Here is a 20391-nt window from a genome sequence, read left to right on the forward strand (position 1 = left end):
CTGTTCTCGTGTCAATTTATGTGTGTTTTGTTTCGATGTTTGAATAACTGTTGTTCTGTGTTTCATGTTCAAAAGAAAAAAATGGTTAAAACTTTATCTGCTAGATTTAGCTTAACTTGTTTAGAAGGCAGTCTTAATTTGCACAGCAGAAACTGATAAGTTACCCTGCACTGTAGCTGGGAGTCAAGCACAGCTGAAGAAAAGTTTCTCTTAAAGGGGCCAGCAGCTTCTCACATTTTATGGTAAATAAGCTGATGGGTGTTTTCTTCTAGAAATTTCTCTAGAAATTGTGTTTATTGGGTTCAGCAAGTGACAAGGTGCTTTTTCTCTTGAAATTACAGCTAGAAAAAGCAAGAAAATTTTGTTTGGTCTAAATATATAAGATGTGTGTAGCCACTTCATTTTTGTTTTTGACTGGTTTTAAAGGTATAAGTAAGTTATGCATGTCTTGGTTATAGAGTATTGGTTTATATGTTATTGGTAATGATTAAAAAATTGTAACACTGGTAACAAGAAAGTTAGGTTAAAACTGGTAATTCAGGGTTAGAGTCATTTTAAACAACATGTGGCATGAGCCAACCAAGGAAATCAGGTCTCTAAAGATACTACTAAATTGGGATAATATTTTCTGTAATTCTTATCCTAGAAACTAGAATTATAAGACAGGATTTAAAACAATGTCTCTTTAATGAAGTATTAAAAGTTGCACTGTCGTGCATTCATATACGAGAACTGGCAGCCAAACTTTGTAATTTGAAAGTAATACTCATTGATTCTAAAGAGAATAGATGTCTACACTGTAAAGATTGAATTTTGCTTTTCAAATTTATGGTTTTGCTCTAATATTGCAAAAGAAACTTAAAAATTATTGTTAAACTGCCAGTGTTCCATTGGCTGCAGTTTGATCACAGGCTCAGGAATTTTAGCTCACCCATATCTGTGATTAAGAAAAAAATCAAGCAAGTGAATGTCTGGGTCCAGCCTCGACACAGGGTCAGAGTTCTCAACTGGAAGCAGGGATATCTGCAAGGGGCATAATAAATATACACAGACTGCTTTTTTGGGTACAAGCTGACAGGCAAGTTTTCAAGGCTTAAAGTTTCTCTTCTCTTTCACTCTCTGCTCTCTTTCTCTCTCGCTCATTCACAGCTTGAGGCTGCACACACTCTCTCTGCATTCTCTTGTGCTCTCTGCTTTTCTCCTCTGTGCTTTTATTTTCTTGAACTCTCACGCCCACACACACCTCTGTGCGTTCTCCTTTCACTCTTTCACACACACTTCATACACATAACACACACATACCACATGCACTCTTCTTTCACTCAAATTGAAACAACTTGTCTTTTGGATAATGGTTGTCAATTTTGCTTTTTGTATTTCCTGTAAATTTATCCCATAAAGAATGCATCTACTACTATATTAATAGACAGCTCATCTATGGGAGAGAAACATGTGATTGCATCACATGTTTATTCTCTTGAGTTTCCCTCCACTTCAGCACAAATAATTGAAATACATGCTGTAGGCACTGTTTTTAAAATGTTGAAAAACCAAGCTTTTAATTTGCATACTGGTAGCCAATATATAGATCATGGTTTGCAATTGCTTGAAATTGTTCCTTTTTTAGATACTGCTAGTTCTCAAATTTTACAATTGTTTATGCAAATACAGCTCAAGTTCAGGAAAAGTACTGATCCTTTAAAGGACTGCCTTTGGACATTTAAGAGCTCATACTAGATTGCCTGGACAGACCCTTTAGGGCAACGCCACAGCAGATTTGTATACCGTGCCAGTTATAGGCCTTACACTGGAACAATTGGCCATACAATCTCATGTTTCCATCATCAAAATAGTAATAGCTTGAGACAGCAATTTGGTATTTCTAGAGAATGTGCAAGTCAAATTGTAAAGACTTGTTCTCAGTGTCCTCAATTTCTACCTGTACCACATAATTTTTGTTAATCCTCAAGGTCTTACACCTAATCAATTATTGCAAATGGATGTTACTCATATTTCTGATTTTTGAAAAGTAAAATATACACATGCGACTATTTATACCTTTTCAGGCTTTCTAATTGCAACTGTTTTAACAGGAGAAGCAACTAAAAATGTAATTAGTCATTGCCTGCATTATTTTTCTAAGCTTTGTGTTCCAAATCAAATTTAAAACAGACAATGGAGGGGGCTGGAGAGATGGCTCAGTGGTTAAGAGCACTGACTGCTCTTCCAGAGGTCCTGAGTTTAAATCCCAGCAACCTCATGGTGGCTCACAACCATCTGTAATGAGATCTGATACCCTCTTCTGGTGTGTCTGAGGACAGCTAAGGTGTACTCATATATAATAAATAAATAAATCTTTAAAAAAAATAAAACAGATAATGGAACTGGCTATTACAGTCAAGCATATGAGATGTTTTGTAGACAATTTAATATTACCCATATTACTGTGATTCTTTATAATTGTCAAATACAAGGTATTGTGGAACTTTAAAACAATATCATCTTTAAGAAAATAATAGGGGGAATTATATCCCTGTACACCACATTATTTAAAAATGCTCTTTTTGTTTTAAAATTTTTAAAAATTTTGATGCCAAAGACCTCTCTGCTGAGTGTCTATGGCACCCTACAACTAGGCTTGGTCACACCTAGGTGAAATGGAAGGATCCTCTTACTGGCACATGGCATGATTGAAATACTGTACATAATATGGGGGCAAGGTTCTGTTGATGTTTTTTCACAAAAAGAAAATGGATCCCAATGGCTCCTGAAAGATTTGTTTATCAAGTGGATACAGATCACAAGCCTTCTAATGATTATTGATACCAACGATGAAGATGGCTCAAAATCCTTATCAGCCAGCTGAGTTAACCTGGACTGTAGTCTCCACGATTACTGGAGAGAGAGTGTTTTCTATCAATTCTCAAAGCCACCCCCTATAAACCTGGTGGCCAGACTTTGTGTTTGATCTTTGCCAATTAGCACCTGAATTGAATACCTGGGATACTCCCACAGACAACTTTAATCTTGTTGCTTTTAACGTTTGGACTTTGTATCTTAACCAGATTGGTTGCATTCACACAGGATCACTTTCAGCAAGCTCAGCTGTTCACCGTGGCAGTTATCACTATGAAGACATGCATTGAGTCCATGTTCATATGTCCTTCGTGGCTTTTGTCTGAATGGGAAAGAAAGTACTTTTGAAGGCCTGTTCTTGAGCCCCTTTCGACCTAAGATAGAGACAAACACCAAAAAGCCATGTTTGTCCTCTACAACAGGTAAGAAGGAGACAAGGACATAAGACAGACATGGCCGCCTAGCCACTCTATACCCTAGAGGGGATCATGGACAACAAGTAAATCCCAAGTCCAGCTCACCTTAAAACAAAAACAAAAACAGGGGAATTGTGCCTTTCCCCAGCCTTGAGTAGGCTAAACAGACCTGAATTGTTTGCCACAGTTGGTCTTCCATTGACCTAACCGACCTAGGGTGGAGTCCTTGCCCTTGCCTCACCTGCACTTTCCACAGGAGCAGACTGCCTGCTGAGCTTGCCTAACACATAATCCAAATCTATCTAAAATAAAGGATGGGTTTGTGGGTTTTTCCTATATAAACACAGAGCTTAGAATTAAACTTTGAGCCTTGATCAGAAACCTTTGTCTTGGCTTCATCCTTCTCTTGCCCGCCCGTCATTTTTCATTTCCAGCCTCCCTTTCAGGTACCCAGTTCTCCATGGCAGCTAGACAGCTATATAATAATCTTTCTCAGGGTTGATTTTCCTCTCCCAATTTACAGCTTATGACTTTTATTATCAGGTGATTGATTGACACACAACTGTTGTGTAATGTACTCGGGTGGGGCCTGTTTATTTGTGGCCCAAGTTGCACTAGAGGACTGCAGTCATGCTGTAAATTCACCTTCTTAAAGTAACAGTGGATAGGCAGGGGCTTCACTAATTACATCTGAGAGCTCCAGACTGAGCACAAAGTACTCATGGGTAAGAAAAACACAGGATGGAGTGACTTACAGTACTGAGGCAAGAGAAGACTATAAATGAGTATATCACAGACTGCTAACAGGACAAAGCACATTATTAGGCTTCCCAGTGTCTAACCCCCAGCTACCCCCCCCCTTTTTTTTTTTTCATGGATCAGTTGAAAGTGTTTTTCCCCTTCCAAAGTAAGTGCCTGTCTTAACTTGATTCTGTTACTCTCAATATTTGGGGTTTCCCCCTGCTACTTGAGGACTTTTTTCCCCCTATATTTTAATTCTTATGCATTGACAGACAAACCAAACACAGCCAAGACCTAGGTTGTATCAGCCAGGCTGTGCACTCTTCAGTGATTCATGTTAATATTATTTTGGCATGTATGTGTGGGAGATAAAAGTGTGGTCTGTACAATGCTCAGGTTTAAGGTATCGCTTACTTCACCTCACTGAACAATAGACACCAAGAGCATTGCCTTTGCCACCCCCCTCCCATGGAGCACCCCTACTCAGCATGCAGTGTATTCATGTGCTTTCTTGTAGCTATTATTTCAGGTAACATATTACAGATCATTAGTTATCTGCCTCTACCCCCACCCTGTGCCTGGTTTACTTGGTATTTTATTTTGGTTCATTATGGTTATAGTAAAGTCTGATTTCCTTCTTAGGTGGAAGGGTAATCTTGTAAAATATATAATTAACACTTTTTTTTAAAAAAATTCAAATTTATTCTGGTAATAGGTTGGCTTCACAGGAGCTATTAATCTTAAATTACTATGTAAAATTAGGAGTAAATACTTAACTAAATTCCTTACTGGTTGTCTTAGTCAGGGTTTCTATTCCTGCACAAACATCATGACCAAGAAGCAGTTGGGGAGGAAAGAGTTTATTCAGCTTACATTTCCACATTGCTGTTCATCACTGAAAGAAGTCAGGACTGAAACTCAAGCAGGTCAGGAAGCAGGAGCTGATGCAGCGGCCATGGAGGGATGTTCTTTACTGGCTTGCCTCCCCTGACTTGCTCAGCCTGCTCTCTTATAGAACCCAAGACTACCAGTCCAGAGATGGTCCCACCCACAAGGGGCCTTTCTCCCTTGCTCACTAATTGACAAAATGCCTTACAGTTGGATCTCATGGAGGGACTTGCTCAACTGAAGCTCCTTTCTCTGTGATAACCCCAGCCTTATGTTTCAAGTTGCCACATAAAACCAGCCAGTACACTGGTTATGAATGCCTGCCTTTGGTGCCTTCTCAAAAGAGGAGTAATTTACTATAACATGGATAAAGTACAGCTAAAGGAAAAATCTTGTAGTCCAAGTATGGGGTGCAGATGTGCCTTATTTGGACTGAAAATCTGACGTTTAGCTAGTTTGCTTGGTTAAAAATCAAAACCTAAATATCTGCCTCTGCCCCTGCCCTTGCCCCTGCCTCTGCATATTTAACATCGAGGAATTTCATGTATGAAGTGTCTTATGAATAGTAATTTTGTTTTTTTTTACATGTGTAAACACACAAGTACAACTTACGCCTTATCTGTACTGTTTTAGAATATTGTCTTATCTATCATGAGATTTGTTCTACTCTATTTTAATGGTACGGCTATCAAGTGATTAAACGACTTGCTTGTCTTAAAACATTTCATTAATGTGTGTGGTGAGCTCATGGACGAGGCAACCTTAAGGACTCATTTCTTCCCCTCCACCTTTCCGTGGGTTTCAGGAACGGAGCACACATCATCTTGCTTGTGTAGTAAGCACAATACACAAGGTCTCATTACATAGCTCTGGCTACCATGGACCTCACAATGCAAATCAGGCTGGCCTCTGACTTCCAATAGCTGAGATTAAAGGTGTTTGCCATTGTTGACAAAGGTGTGGCTTGTTTTCAGAATGAGTCACTCATTGTAATCCACAGGAAGAAATTCATCCCTGTGAAAAGTAAGGGGGTTTAACAAAACCTTTTGGGTAAAATACACTTACACTGCTCTCTGTTTTTGTGTGGACTGGGCCAATGGGTATTTCCTGTGACTGTTGGTGTGTCTGCCATATGTGTGCGAATGTGCCCGCTGTTGGGGAGAAGCGGGCAGTGGATGTTCTGACTAGACTTACAGAAGGTTGTGAGCTGTGGTGTGGGTCACTGACTACTGAACTTGGGATTCTCCAGAGGAACAAAAAATGTTCTTAAACCACTGAGCTGTATTTCCAGCCCCTATATTATACATTTTCTAGAAAATTATTATTCTTTCTTTCTCTTATTTCTTTCTCTTCCTTTTGTAACAGGGCTTCATACCTTAGTAGGCCCAGAGAACCTAATGTAACGGATTCCATGGTGGAAGTGCCATTCAGGCTGTAAAACTGAGCACATAGACAATATCACCTGCTGAAGCTAAAACACAGGCCTAATTCATCAAAGTCCATAGTTCTGGGAAAGTCTCTAGATGTAGTAACCTTGCCTTTTGGCTTCTATAGTTCTGATTCTGCCTAACTGTTTTTGTTAACAGAAGTATAACAACTCAGGACATGTTTTTGGTGTTTAAAGCTCACTTGAGAAAGTGTTGGCACTGCATTGTTATACCAAACACCCAGTGTGGTAGCCAGCTGCCTAATAAAGATTTTCTACTGGCTAAACCCATGTCTGATTAGTCTTCTCTGGTGAAACCCCAAATGAGTTTCTTACTATGAGGCCTTGGCTGGCCCTGATCGTACTATATTTTAATATCAGGGTAGCCTCAAACTCAGAAGTTTGCCTGCCTTTGCCTCCCAGGGGCCGGGATTAGGGTATATAACCATCCCTCCCAGCCAAAGTCATTGCTCTAAAGTCCCTGACATATTGGACAAAGTTTCACAGGGTGTTTTTCTAAAGTTTGAGAGGACAGGCTGAAAGTGAAAGCAACTGAAAGTGTGTTGGATGAGAAGGCCTGGCTACTAAGGTGAGCTCAGGTGTGGAAGAACCTGCTCCTTCCTAAAGAAATAAAGTGATTTGGGCTGAAGCCGTCTCTCTTATGACCTACAAAACCTAAGACTATTTCAAAGACTGAGTTTGATGAATTTCTCTCAGAGTCTTACTTTGATGCCTCGGGAAAACTCAGTGTCGGGTCAGTGTTTTGTGGTACGGACCCTTTGATAAGTCCATGGACATGAAGAATCCTTTCTTGACAACAGCAGGATCTGTCTTGTTAATTTACTGAATAAAGTGTATTATCGTAGTGAAGTAGAGTCGTGTTCTCCAGTTAGGTAATACAGGACGAGCAGCGCAGACAGACATCGACTGACTTCCCAGGGTTTCTGGTTGTCCCCCAAATGTATTGCAACCAAGGCAATGAACAACAATAACAAAGCCCAAACCACGAGAGCAAATTTAATCTGCTTGCATTTTTTATATTGCTCTTTACTATGAGTATGTATGTGTCACCAGGCTCAAGTGGCAGTGTCTGCCTACCTAGCATACATGAAGGTCTGAGTTGGATATTCAGAGCTGCATAGGCCATGTACGCTGGGTACGCCGGCTCACGGTGGTAATCCTAGCACTCTGAAGGAAGAAGCAGGAGGGTCAAGATTCTAAGGTTGTGGCCTGTAGTAGTTAAGAACTTGCATTGTTCTCTGCGATGACCCAAGTTAAATCCCCAGCACCTTTGGAGAGGAAGGGGGTCTCACAACTGCCTGTATCTCTAATTCCAGGAGCTCCAGTGGCTCTAGTAACCATGGGCTTAACCACATAAAAATAAAAATGCTTAAAACTTCAAGGTGGGTCCGGGCGGTGGTGGCGCTCGCCTTTAATCCCAGCACTTGGGAAGCAGAGACAGGCAGATTTCTGATTACGAGGCCAGCCTGGTCTACAAAGTGAGTTCCAGGACAGCCAGGACTACACAGAGAAACCCTGTCTCAAAAAACCAAAAAAACTTCAAGGTGAGCATTGGCTACTTATAGATTCCAGGCTAGCTTGACATGGTTTTAATAAGTGAAGGAATGAGTACTTTGTTATCCACTGTAAAAATGGGTCAGGTAGCCTTCTGTCATAGCCTTCTGTCACTTAAGCTCTAAGGGATCTGTCACCCCGTTCTTGTCTCTATGGACACCTGCCTACAGAAACACAGACCAAAAAAAAAAAAAAAAAAATTGTTTTGAGACAGGGTCTCTTTGCTCGACTGTCCTGATACTCGCTTCATAGACCTCAAACTCGGAGATCTTCCTGCTCTGCCTCCCAAATGCTGGGTTTACCACCATGCCCAGCAAGTAGTAAATAAAAACAAACTTTAAATTTTCCTTTGCTACATCGATTTAATGATGTTTCACTACATCAGAATGTAAGAAACAGGAATCTCTGGGTTCTTTTCTTTATTTTGGCTTAAGACTGGCCTTACCCGGCAGAGGCAGAGGCGCAGAGAGGCACAGAGGCAGAGAGAGAGGCAGAGGCAGAGGCAGGCGGACTTCTGAGTTTGAAGTCAGCCTGATCTACAAAGTGAGTTCCAGGACAGCCAGGACTACACAGAGAAACCCTGTCTCGAAAAACCAAAAAAAAAAAAAAAAAACCCCACAGACTGTGCCTTCCTGCTTCATAGCTCTGGCTGTATTTACCATCACAGCCACATAAGCTAGAGAGCAAGGTACATCGAGGCCACAGAAAGTTAAGTCTTTTGGAACGTGGTAGTCCTGAAGCAAACCTCTACGTAGGAGGCAGGGGTGGGACGGGGCATGGGAGTTCCTACTGCTCAGCGCCTGAGCTCTGCCTCCTCTCAAAGGAGCCGTCCAAATTCCAGGACACACGTGACACGACGGAGGGCTCACCCTGAAAAAGACTGCCCTCGTCGCCTTCCCCCCCCGTCCCCCGAGAAGTAGCTGGAAAGAGCCTCATTAGGAAAACTTGCCCGCCCGTACTGCAATGTTGCAACCCTTTGGAGGATTAATTGGATGGCCCTGAAAAGGGCCTTTAGTTGAGAAAGAAGCTCTAGGTGAGCATAATTAGCCGCCGAATCCGTAGAGGGTGCGGCCCTGGCGCTTGAGCGCGTAGACCACGTCCATGGCGGTGACAGTCTTGCGCTTGGCGTGCTCCGTGTAGGTGACGGCGTCGCGGATCACGTTCTCCAGGAACACCTTCAGCACACCGCGGGTCTCCTCGTAGATGAGGCCGGAGATGCGCTTCACTCCTCCGCGCCGGGCCAGGCGGCGGATGGCGGGCTTCGTGATGCCCTGGATGTTATCGCGCAGCACTTTGCGGTGGCGCTTGGCGCCGCCTTTGCCCAGGCCTTTTCCTCCTTTGCCACGACCAGACATGATGAAGACAAAACTGTACTGCTCTAAGACGAAGCAGACGGCCTTCTGGAGAAGGCCGGCCCCTCTTATAGGGAACTTGCGGACCGGAGTGAAAACAGGAGCTCAGTGTAAGTGGGTGTGGCCGGGGGAAGGGCTTAGAGCAAATTTAACACAATAGGTTTTTATATGGAAAGGAAGCTAATTTCATCAACTCCCTGCACTACAGGTTTTCGTTAGCAGTTTTTTTCTTTTTTTTTTTTTAAACTTACGTGCATCAAACAACGCAAGATGCAGGTGCGCACTCATACGTGCACGCCTTTACCTTGTTCATTAAATGTGATCACTACGTCCTTATGGAACAAAAGTTATAGTATACAAAGGAAAAACATGTCGCTTTTACAGTAACACTATGTAGGAGTAAGTACACCAACTCTAAAGACGAGGTTCTAGGTCTGAATAATGTATGCCCCCTCGCTCCCAACCACATGGCAAATGGCGGTGATGGCACATGCCTTTAAACTCTACACTAGGGAGGCAGGGGCAGGGGCAGGGGCAGGCTAATAGGAGTTGAAGGCTGGACTGGCCTGGAGTTCTAGGACATCTAGGGAGACTCAATCCCCATCTGGAAACACGAAAGGAAAACAAGACACGGAGCTACTTTTCATGCTTACAAAGATCCCTAAGCATGAAAAGTGGCCAGTTTTCAGTACTTAACACCGTAGTTCAAAGGGAAATTAGTTCATTTATATTGGGTTCATGTATGCCAGTCTCTCTTGGGCAGAAACCACAACGTTTGTCTTCAATTCTGGTTCTAAAACCCTCACCTCTAAACCGCATACAAAATGACATCGATTTACGTAAGTATTCAGTTCTTTAAAAGACACTGTGGATGGCTCTGAAAAGAGCCTTTTTTTTTTTTCTTTTCGGGTGAGTGAACGGCTGGTCTTATTTTCCCTTGGCCTTGTGGTGGCTCTCGGTCTTCTTGGGCAGCAGCACGGCCTGGATGTTGGGCAGGACGCCGCCCTGCGCGATGGTCACGCGGCCCAGCAGCTTGTTGAGCTCCTCGTCGTTGCGGATGGCCAGCTGCAGGTGGCGCGGGATGATGCGCGTCTTCTTGTTGTCGCGGGCCGCGTTGCCCGCCAGCTCCAGGATCTCGGCCGTCAGGTACTCCAGCACGGCCGCCAGGTAGACCGGGGCGCCGGCGCCCACGCGCTCCGAGTAGTTGCCCTTGCGGAGCAGCCGGTGCACGCGGCCCACGGGGAACTGCAGGCCGGCCCGGGAGGAGCGGGTCTTGGCCTTGGCGCGAGCCTTGCCACCCTGCTTGCCGCGTCCAGACATGGTAGAAAGTAGACAGCTTCTGAAAACCGTACGCTTGCAAAGAGCAAGAGCTTGGCCCTTATAGTTTTCTCTGGGCGCAAAAAAGGGCCTATGCGATTGGCTGACTTCTTCTTTTCTTCTAGACGAATGGGAAGCATTCGCGGGCGCACGTCAATTGGACAAGACTTCGGATGTCGCCATGTATATCATGAACCAATCATAGGCGCCCGATCCCATGCCTCATTTGAATAAGACCTCATCAAATAGACAGGACCAAGTCGCTTCCGTGCTAGAGTTCCAGAGTTCCAGTCTCATCATGCCTGAGCCTGCGAAGTCCGCTCCCGCCCCGAAGAAGGGCTCCAAGAAGGCCGTCACCAAGGCCCAGAAGAAGGACGGCAAGAAGCGCAAGCGCAGCCGCAAGGAGAGCTACTCGGTGTACGTGTACAAGGTGCTGAAGCAAGTGCACCCCGACACCGGCATCTCCTCCAAGGCCATGGGCATCATGAACTCGTTCGTGAACGACATCTTCGAGCGCATCGCGAGCGAGGCGTCCCGCCTGGCGCATTACAACAAGCGCTCGACCATCACGTCCCGGGAGATCCAGACGGCCGTGCGCCTGCTGCTGCCCGGGGAGCTGGCCAAGCACGCGGTGTCGGAGGGCACCAAGGCCGTCACCAAGTACACCAGCTCCAAGTGAGTTCCTTTAACTCACACTCCTAACCCAAAGGCTCTTTTCAGAGCCACCTACACTTTCAGCGTAAAAAGCTGTTACACATGCAGGTTCCTTTCACTTTGGGGTAGTGGACGTGGGAGATGTGTTTCTTGTGTGGGTGCGGGTGCCCTGTCCCGGTTCGCAGGCACCTTAGAAGCAGCTCCTAGTGTTTTGCCGAGAGCCTCTTCCGCCTTGTTTACCTGTCCAAAGAGGCGAAGGAGAACAAAGAATGGGGAGGAAGTATGTGGTAAGTTCCTGGTCTTCAGGTTTAGCTGGTAGACGTAATTAAAAACCAATTAGCAAGCCTCATCTAAACAAAAGGGTAAGTCAAAGAAGGCGATTGTGGTCATTCTCCTTATCGGGCATGCCCAGCGAAAGGCATCGGAACTGTCCTGAAGGATCAATACTTTTGTCTGACTTCTTGAGCATACAGGGATATCCTGTCCGTGTATTCCTGCCCTATTTGCTCTAGGCTCGACCAGGGAATGAACGAGTTGGCCCGTTGGATGTCTATTCCTAGGGTAAGAACATGCTCAGGGATGTCAGTGTTTTAGGCAAGAAAAGATCCATCAAGATGCTTTTTCCGATTGCTACCTAGCAAGTTGCATCTGTGAAAACTGAAGAGATTCCGTTTGCAACTTAGGTTGGCTTAGGAATGGAAAGACTAACCTTAGGCCCCAGCTTTAGTATCGACTGGATATGCATCTGTAGAACGAATGTGCTGCACATCACACACCAAGTGACATCACAGGTTTCATTTCAAAAGGACCAATAACTTATCATCTCACTTTTCCAACTCATGATTCCTCACGATACTAAAGCAAGAGATTTAATTTTTTTCTCACCAAAGCCGCCTGTGTTTTCCTAAACTTAACATTGCTTTCAATATCTATTATTTCCCTAGTAAGCTTAGGATAAGAATGCAAAGTCATACCCTGTAAATTGGCAAAACTTTGAAGGAAAATTGAGTAATATCCGTTTGTGGTTAAATATGGAAATATCTTTTACAGCCTGAATTTCTACAGGTGGAAATTTACTGGTTCTGCAAAATGTGTAAAATGTGCACCCAGTGCTGTTAGCCTTCCTTCCAGGCTCCGCCCCACACTTAGTTACCTGTTTTGGTTCTTTCCCCAGCATAGTTTGTGATTCAAAAGACCAGAAGTAATCTGTTGGATAGCAAATTACAATAATACAGCCTTGTGTTTGGTGGAAAAACACACACCAAGGTAACTTTTCACAATAGTTATTTATTCTTTTTTTTTAATATTTGTCACCTGAACCTTTTTTTTTAATTTTTTATTTCTTATGTTTTATTTTTATTTGTTTATTTATTTATGTATTTATTTTTGTTCGTTTTTTGTTTGGTTGGTTGGTTTTGGTTTTGGTTTTTTTTTTTTTTTTTTTTTTTTTTTTTTTTTTTTTTTTCGAGACAGGGTTTCTCTGTATAGCCCTTTTTGTCCTGGAACTCACTCTGTAGACCAGGCTGGCCTCGAACTCAGAAATCCGCCTGCCTCTGCCTCCCAAGTGCTGGGATTAAAGGCGTGCACCACCACCGCTCAGCTAGTTATTCATTCTTATGCTATATGATGCTTTTTAAAGTCCTTTATAGTAATTAAGTCATTTCTTTTTCTTTTTTGTTTTGTTTTAGTTTTTCAAGACAAAATTTCTCTGTGTAGCCCTGGCTCTCCTGGAACTCACTCTGTAGATCAGACTGCCCTTGAACTCAGAGATCCACCTGAGTGCTGGGATTAAAGGTGAGTGCCACTACCCCCAGTTTGAGTCATTTTCTTTTCCTTGCATCCTTTTAAGGTAAATTAACACTTGTGCCTATACTACAGGTCGCAAGGCACGTGTTCAGTGACAGTTAAGAAATTGCTTGAGTTTGCACGGCTAATGAGTGGAAACTGGCTTAAGAACTTTCAGAACGCTTGCTCGTCGCCACCGAGTGTCATCACCGCCTGTCTAAAGGTTGATCTGTGATGAGTGTCTTCAAGACACAGACAGTGACAAGTAGTTACAAGTAGTAGCACCGTGTACCTGTGTATGTTTTCGTGAATTCGAAAGTAACCCCTTTAGGAGATAGGTACCAGGAAAAGCCCCTCCCTCAACAAAATGGCTTACACTCGCTGGTAAGTCGTCCTTTTCCTGTCAGGAATCAAAATCCCAACCCCCTTGGCCTGACCCATTAAAGGGCCTTCTGTCCCCTTAATGAAACCCTCCAGCTCACCCAGACAGACTTCCACTGGTGAGCCTTTAAAGGTGTCTGGGGTTGGTTTGTTTGGTTGGTTGTTTTGTTTTGTTTTTTACTTATCTTGTCTCCCTTCCCTATAGCTGCCAAACCTGGTGTTTCCTGTCTCAAAAGTCAATCAAATTTCATAGAGTTCCCTTCTGAGTCAACTTTAAAATACTTTTATAGATGAAATCAAGAACCTGCGCAGGGACCGTGAGTTCCCTAATGACAGAAGAATATTAAATAAATTTGTTTCTTCTCCTGCCTCCTACCCCACTTTTGACACAGTGTCTTGTTATGTGTTTATCCACAGAAACTAGAAGTGTGCAAAAGGCCTCACCTCCTACACTGCTCCCATGGGATTATGTTCACTGTACATGTTATTTGTGGAGAAATCAGTATAGCTCAGAAACAAGGCCCTGAAATCTAACCTTATCCACTAGGGTACCTTCCTCAGCAGTGTTTCCTTCAGAGTTTGGTTGTTTTGTTTTGTTTTGTTTTGTTTTGTTTTGTTTTGTTTTTCACAAACTGCATGTAATGATCAGATACAGCGGGCCGACTCTAGTAAGATGCTTGCCTATGAGAAATATATCGATGATACGGAAACACACAAGAAATAGTAATGAAGAAGCTGGAGCGGTAGACTGGTCAGCAATTCAGAGCCCTTACTACTTTTCACAAGAACCTGAGTTCGGTTCCCAGCACCCCTGGCAGGTGTGACACAATCAGCTGTAACTCTGACTCCAGCGCATCCAACACCCACCTCTGATCTAGGTGTACTGTGTGACCAGTACCCAAACACGTGGCGTACTTGTCACACAGGCAAAAAGGCATATGTAAATAAAATGAAAGACCCAACTACCAAACAGACCATGTAGGTTTTACTGGGATGCTTGGATCTGAGGACCATAAGGAAAAGTCTAAAACCTAAAAGAGATGGTAATACAAAAGGCTCTGTACTAAAGAACATTTTTATGATTCTGTGAGGTGATTATAACTTGTCTCAGCAATAGCCAGCTCACCATAATACACTACAGTTTTCTATCTCTTCATAAACCTTTGAGATGGTAAGTATGCCAACTACAGTCATGTGTGTGTATCTGTCATTAAAATTGGATAGTCTATATACTTTTACTTTTGGAATCCTGATTTTTTTTTAAATATCTGAAAACAGGCTAAAAGTGTTGAAATTGTGTGTGTGTGTGTGTGTGTGTGTGTGTGTGTGTGTGTACACGTATAGGTGTAGTTCCCACAAGTATAACCAAATTCTATCTCTTTGCCCTTTCTTCACATCTGAAGGAGGAAAAAGACTTAACTTAAAAACCAAGACAACATTTGAGGCCACAACATTGCATTCCTGAGTAGTAGTCCCTATAACTCACTCAGAACCTGGAAATGTTAGCACAGTTCAGACCCTGAAGTCTATACTGACCTGGAATCTCAGTGTCTGTACGGACAGAAGAATGTGGCCTTAACAATTTTAGAAGAATATTTTCATACATGTAGGACCTGGTACACGAAGCAAGGGGAAAGACAAGACACCCACAGGCATGACTAAGCAGAGGAATCCAATCTTCCAAATTTGGGCCCTCATTTCTTCTTGGGCCGCTCTATTAATCGAAGCAGAAGTTAGAACGTTTAGACCCTTGGTGACAAAAAGCAGACATCTGAGGACACGAAGTCACAGAGGGTAGTCGCACAAGTACTCATGCAGAAGGCACTTTGACTGCTAGGTGATCATGGACAATGAGTCAACTGACCTCGCTACTTTATCTGCAGCCTAGGAGTGGAAACCCATCCTGCTTTCAGAAAGCTTTATGTCTCAAGTAAGACAATCTCTACAATGGGAGAGTGAGTACGTTTTATGGATAAAGGAGAAATGAATATTATAGGAAAAGAACACAGGGGTTATGTTCCTCCCAGAAGCCATAGGTAATTAAAAATTAAAAACCCAGTACCAGATGTACTCCACTTGAGTACAAGGGATACCTCCACTTGAGTTGTTGGTCAGAGGTGTACTAAAGGTACCCCTCAAAAATAATAGCCATTGCTATTGGTTTTGGTTACCCACCACCACTTGATGGGAAGACCCCAAAGCTGAAGACACAGCACATTTTGGACATGGGACGTGGAGAAATCAAGATGGTAGTGACCAGAACTCTTCCTCCCTATTAGCTGGCTTGGGAGGGTGCTGGTATAATCAACAAGTTACTTAGCTGTTAACTCTGTGAACTATAATAATGACTTGTATAGCAAGATTCACCCATGGGTGTAATCATACATAAATATTACGGAGAGAATCACCCATTTTCTGATTAGATATAAGGCTGTCTCCACAAGAAGAAACACACCGCATGCTCAACACTATACTATTTTTCTGTTAAACGGAAATAACCAAGCTGCCCTCTAAACTCATACCTTCCTACCCATAGACTGGTGCTTCCCCCGATGTCATTAGAGAAGTTTCTTTGTGCAGTGTGTAATCATGGTCTTTGTACCGGCCTCTCTCTTTCCCAGAATAACAACTCTGAGACCTAATTCTTTATGAGTAAATGTCTAGACCATAAGCTTCAGCTCCTTCCCCGACTGGCTTGTAACTTATACAACCCATTTATTCTAGTCTATGTCTGCCATGTGGGTACCTACCTCTCAGTTTCATGCATCTGACTTCCTCTTAATTCAGGGTGAATCTCTCACCTCTATCTAACTCCTGGAGTTCCAATTTCTCTCTACCAGAACTCCTACCTTCTATTTCCTGCTTCAGCTGATAGACCATCAACTTTTTATCGGTAAGTGATATTTCTACACAGTATATAAGAGACTCTCTTTACATCTGAGGAGAGATAACCAACCACATGGCAGACATAGTCTAGAATAGATGGGTTGTTTAAGTTACAAGCTAGCTGGGGAACGAGACAAAGCTCGTGGCCTAGGCATTTATTCCTAATTAATTAATTCTCAGAGTCGTTGTGCTGCGAGCAAAGAGGCCAGGAAGAGAAGACCAAGGTTGCAGCAGTGGATGCTGGTTAACACTGAAACTGAAAAAGTTGCCCCAGTACAAAGAGTTTTGTGTCAGTAAAGTGTTCAGTCACAGATGGGACATCTCCCTCATATACACACATCACTGGGGCTCAGAAATAGTCACGGAAGAGAGGGCAGAAAGATTGTAAAAGCCAAAAGTTAGGGAGGAGTACAGTGAACCAGTGTCTCCTGGATATGATAGGACCAATAGCTGCACGAAATCCCAGCAGCTGTGGTTGACTGCACAACAAGATCTAACCGAGTGGAAAGTGATGCGTGAGCCTTCACCCCTAAGGAGGCATGAACAGTTGATAGCTCCTGGGAAAGAGATACCTTTCTTTAAGGGGGGGTTGTAGGGGGACCCCACTCCAAGGAGGGTCCCACCTCTAGGAGCCCATGGGAAGTACAGATCGGATAGGTTTGTTGGGGTCCAAGAATCACTGAGGGAAGATCCCAGACTCAAAAAGTGTGCAAAGCAAAGAGGCCTTGTTCTACAGAAATTACCCAGCATTCACAGGTGAACCATTCAGCAAATGGCAACCACCCAATGAGCTTGTAAGTCCCTTTTTAGGCAGGGCTAGGGGAATTTTCCAGAAATATTAGGTAACCTCTTTTATGAATGGTAGGGACAAAGCAGTGACATTAGTACAATTCTGATTGGCTATGATGTTAATTTCTCTATATTTAGTGAGACCTTGGGGAATTTCAGAAAACAGCTCTTCTGGCCTTGTCATGTCCTCTGGCCAGGTGTCCCAGGAGCTGACTCAGCTCTGGAGCCATCCTCCCCAGTTCAGGGTCACTGTGGACTAAAGATCCAGCGTCACTGGCTCCCCCTGAGCACTCCAGTGTGCTTCTCGGAGAATTCAAAAATTTTATTCCCAAGGATTTATATCTTAGGGAACCTCTCAAGTTAGTTTTTATGGGGGGAGGCAAAATTTCAGGAGTATAAATGTGGAAGTGGATTTATAAGGAGTTGGGGGAGGAGCAAGGAGTGACTACGATCAAAACATATTATATGAAATTTTCAAATAATAAAACTAATATTAATAATAATGGCTTTACCAGATTTTTCAAAAGAATCCTACAGAATATATGTTGAGATATTTTCTTAGATTATACTCATTATACTGTCTTCAGCTCCACAGAAGTTTAGCCTCTTTGACTCTGCTTGCCCTGCAAAATGCGAAGTCAATTTAATGCTCTAAACAAGGAAAACCCTCCATGTGTTGTCAGCATATGCCACAGGAGGGCGGTCGAGTTCCACTTTAAATAACTAAACTTTGCAGTCAGAGGTGTGTCAGGGGTGAGCTAGCTCCTGCAGGGAAATCTCTTGGGGACAACATACTTGCTGATCCCACAGTGTGAGGTTTAGTGCTCTGAACTTTGAACCCAGGGATCCAAGCTCAAATCCTACTGGAGCATCTCACGGTTTTCATTATCAAGTCATTCCATTCCTTGAAACTTACACATGTCCCAGTATTAACCCCTAAAACTGCGCACCACACGTGTTCACAACCAACACTAGTTTTATCAGCCCTCAGAAATGTCTAAGGAGACCCATGGTCAGAAATCAACACTGCAGGGAGCCTGCCCAATTTCTGGAACCCACATTCTGGTGTGAGTGAGAAAGGTTACGTTTCAGGCATCTTCTTATTCCCGGAAAAGAATACACACGTGTGTGCGCTCTAAATAAATGCCTATTTTTTTCCCCTATCAGAAAGAACGTTTGTACCTGAGAAGTGAGAAGTACCTAACGTGAAGGCAATAAACTTGTGCTCTTCTCCCAGTCTCCACACAGCAAGGAGCCCAGCGGTTCAGCCACTCTTGCTCAGGCCACTGTGTCCAGTCACAGCTGCTGGTTTCTTGGGCTGTGGCTCTGGTTCCGGTTAGGGAAAGCCTCTGCAGCTGAAAGTCACAGTGAACGAGCCACAGCACAAAACCATAGACATCCTTAAAACACGAGTTGTTTGGAGTCCTTTTGGTTTTGTTTGGGGCGATGTTTGTCTTTTTGTTTGTTTTTATTCTTTTTTTTTTTTTCTAAACAAATTGCACAATTGCTTATTTCTCTAGTGACAACTCTGTAGACGACAGCCTCCTGAGACTGGGTCAAAGGTTAGACCAAAGCTAACAGGTCTTTCCCCTTTCGAGTTTCAATCATTGTTCTCCTCAAGATCTCCATTCACACCTCAAATATTAACTCTGACCTTCCAGACGTTCTCCCTCATTTCTGCACGAGCTTCCCTTTAGGGGGCTTGGGTACCCCATCTGTGTTTCCCCTTCTCACAGCTCCTCAAAGTCCACCTCTTGCTTCATAAACTCGCCTCTCTAGTCCACACATCATGTCCTAAGGAAGGCCAGGACTGTTTTGGTTTTAGCTCCAGTCTTTCCAGGAGTGACTCACAGTAGGAGTTCAAAATCTCCCCAGGTGTATAAACTTTCTGCTTTTGATCGTCCCAGAGCTTAGGATAGCTTCTGTTGAGTTTGATTTAAAGTCATTCTGCTTTCTTCCCAATTTCATTTTACACTATGCCTTCATCTCTTCATGTCAGGGTTTGAGAATCGACGAAGAATAGTACCCTACTCAAGTAGTATGCACCAGCAAAGAGTGCTTTTTCAGCTGACTTTCCTGAATGCAGGGGTCTCCCATTCTGGGAATGGACTCTAAGGCCCAGCTTTTCTTGTAAATTAGGGGAATTCCAGGGACAGGGTGTGAACTTTTACCTTGATTAGTTAGCTCTGTCCCTAGGGGTCTGACTGATCTTAAAATTGGTTAGGACTCTGGAGTCTTCCCAGGATGGTTGATTCCTCATTCTAGCTACCTATCTTTGCTCCAGGCCAGAGGACGTGGTGCCCTCGGATTGGCTACCCGAGGCTGTGGCTGGCTGACCACAGGTTCCAGGATCCAGGTTCTCGTTTCTAGGAAACAAAAACTTAGGCCTAGACTTCCAATCTGCCCGTTTGTAGCCTGTCAGCCTGGCTCTGACTGACTCAGTCCTCTCATTCCCAAATGTGCATCCACTCACGGAACACTTCTTGCCCCAAAGCTAGGAGAGTCTCCCTAGAAGTGAACAATACCTATGTCTCAAAAGTGGTATTGAGCACCTGTATTTTCATTATTTTGGTTAAAACCTCACCTGGGGGAAGAAAGGCTCCTCTAAGCCACCCAGCCTGACCCCCACCACAACCCCCACTCTTGGGAAGCCATCCTGGAAGTTTCTCCCTCCGTCCCTCCCTCCCTCCCTCTCTCTCTCTCTCTCCCTCTCTCTCTCTCTCTCTCTCTCTCTCTCTCTCCCTCTCTCTCTCTCTCTCTCTCTCTCTCTCTCTCGGCTGTAGAAGGCTCTACCTCTACCCTGGAAGAAGTCAAACCTCTGGATGACGCTAACCATATGTGGTTAAAGGGAAGTGGGTTGTTTGTTTGTTTGTTCGTTTGTTTTGTTTTGTTTTATCCCTGGACACAGCCAGCAAGGGTGTAGCTGAAGGTTCCTGTCTCCTTCCATAAGCAGCAAGAAGACAAAGCCTCTGGATTCCCTCTTCTTCTTCCAGGTCAGGACTTTTTACAGTGTGCTCTCAGCAGGAGTCTGAGCGTGGTCCTAGAGACAGCAGGAGAACAATCTCTGCGGCCTCAGAGCCTCTGCTGAGGGCCCAGCCCCCAGTTCTACCAGTGGTACAATTTTGGCCGTCTACCCAACAGCATCCGTGTTGATCGGTTTTGGAAAATGGATGAACTAGTGTTTTCACATTTGGCTGCTTATGTCGATGGGAGGCTACAGAGTTTTCCCCATGTGAGTCTGAAATCCACCGCATCTAAGAACCGTTTCCTTTGTCTCCATCAGAATTTAGCAGCTTGTAATTTTCCCTCCTGCTTAATCTGTATA

General features: G+C 43.7%; 3 protein-coding genes across 4 annotated transcripts; 1 reads left to right on the forward strand and 2 right to left on the reverse strand.

The window, feature by feature from the left end:
- Nucleotides 1-8890: 8890 nt before the first annotated feature.
- H4c18 (H4 clustered histone 18) lies at nt 8891-9296 on the reverse strand. Its single transcript, NM_175657.3, has one exon. It carries the CDS (start codon nt 9255-9257, stop codon nt 8946-8948), a length of 312 nt encoding a protein of 103 aa, NP_783588.1. The 5' UTR covers nt 9258-9296; the 3' UTR covers nt 8891-8945.
- Nucleotides 9297-10122: 826 nt separating this feature from the next.
- H2ac24 (H2A clustered histone 24) lies at nt 10123-10574 on the reverse strand. The gene has a single exon (NM_178185.2). The coding sequence runs from the start codon at nt 10572-10574 to the stop codon at nt 10182-10184; it is 393 nt and encodes a 130-aa protein (NP_835492.1). The 3' UTR covers nt 10123-10181.
- Nucleotides 10575-10841: 267 nt separating this feature from the next.
- On the forward strand, nt 10842-14629 carry H4bc24 (H2B clustered histone 24). Of its 2 annotated transcripts, NM_001110555.1 has the most exons (2): nt 10842-11246; nt 12914-14629. In NM_001110555.1, the coding sequence occupies exons 1-2, from the start codon at nt 10870-10872 to the stop codon at nt 12939-12941; spliced, it is 405 nt and encodes a 134-aa protein (NP_001104025.1). In that variant the 5' UTR covers nt 10842-10869; the 3' UTR covers nt 12942-14629. The 2 variants fall into 2 exon arrangements, with proteins under 2 accessions (NP_001104025.1, NP_001300807.1); NM_001313878.1 differs by lacking the exon at nt 12914-14629 and having other exon boundaries at nt 10842-11300.
- Nucleotides 14630-20391: the final 5762 nt, after the last annotated feature.

Source organism: Mus musculus, chromosome 13, assembly GCF_000001635.26.
Source record: "Mus musculus strain C57BL/6J chromosome 13, GRCm38.p6 C57BL/6J".
NCBI classification, from domain to species: Eukaryota; Metazoa; Chordata; class Mammalia; order Rodentia; family Muridae; genus Mus; species Mus musculus.

Excerpts from the sequence above, each read along its gene's own strand:
- H4bc24 (NM_001110555.1), top strand. The coding sequence starts at position 10,870 with ATGCCTGAGCCTGCGAAGTCCGCTCCCGCCCCGAAGAAGGGCTCCAAG. Across the intron at positions 11,247-12,913 it reads ACCAAGTACACCAGCTCCAA|TTTTTCAAGACAAAATTTCT; the intron begins GTGAGTTCCTTT and ends GTTTTGTTTTAG.
- H2ac24 (NM_178185.2), bottom strand. The coding sequence starts at position 10,574 with ATGTCTGGACGCGGCAAGCAGGGTGGCAAGGCTCGCGCCAAGGCCAAG.
- H4c18 (NM_175657.3), bottom strand. The coding sequence starts at position 9,257 with ATGTCTGGTCGTGGCAAAGGAGGAAAAGGCCTGGGCAAAGGCGGCGCC.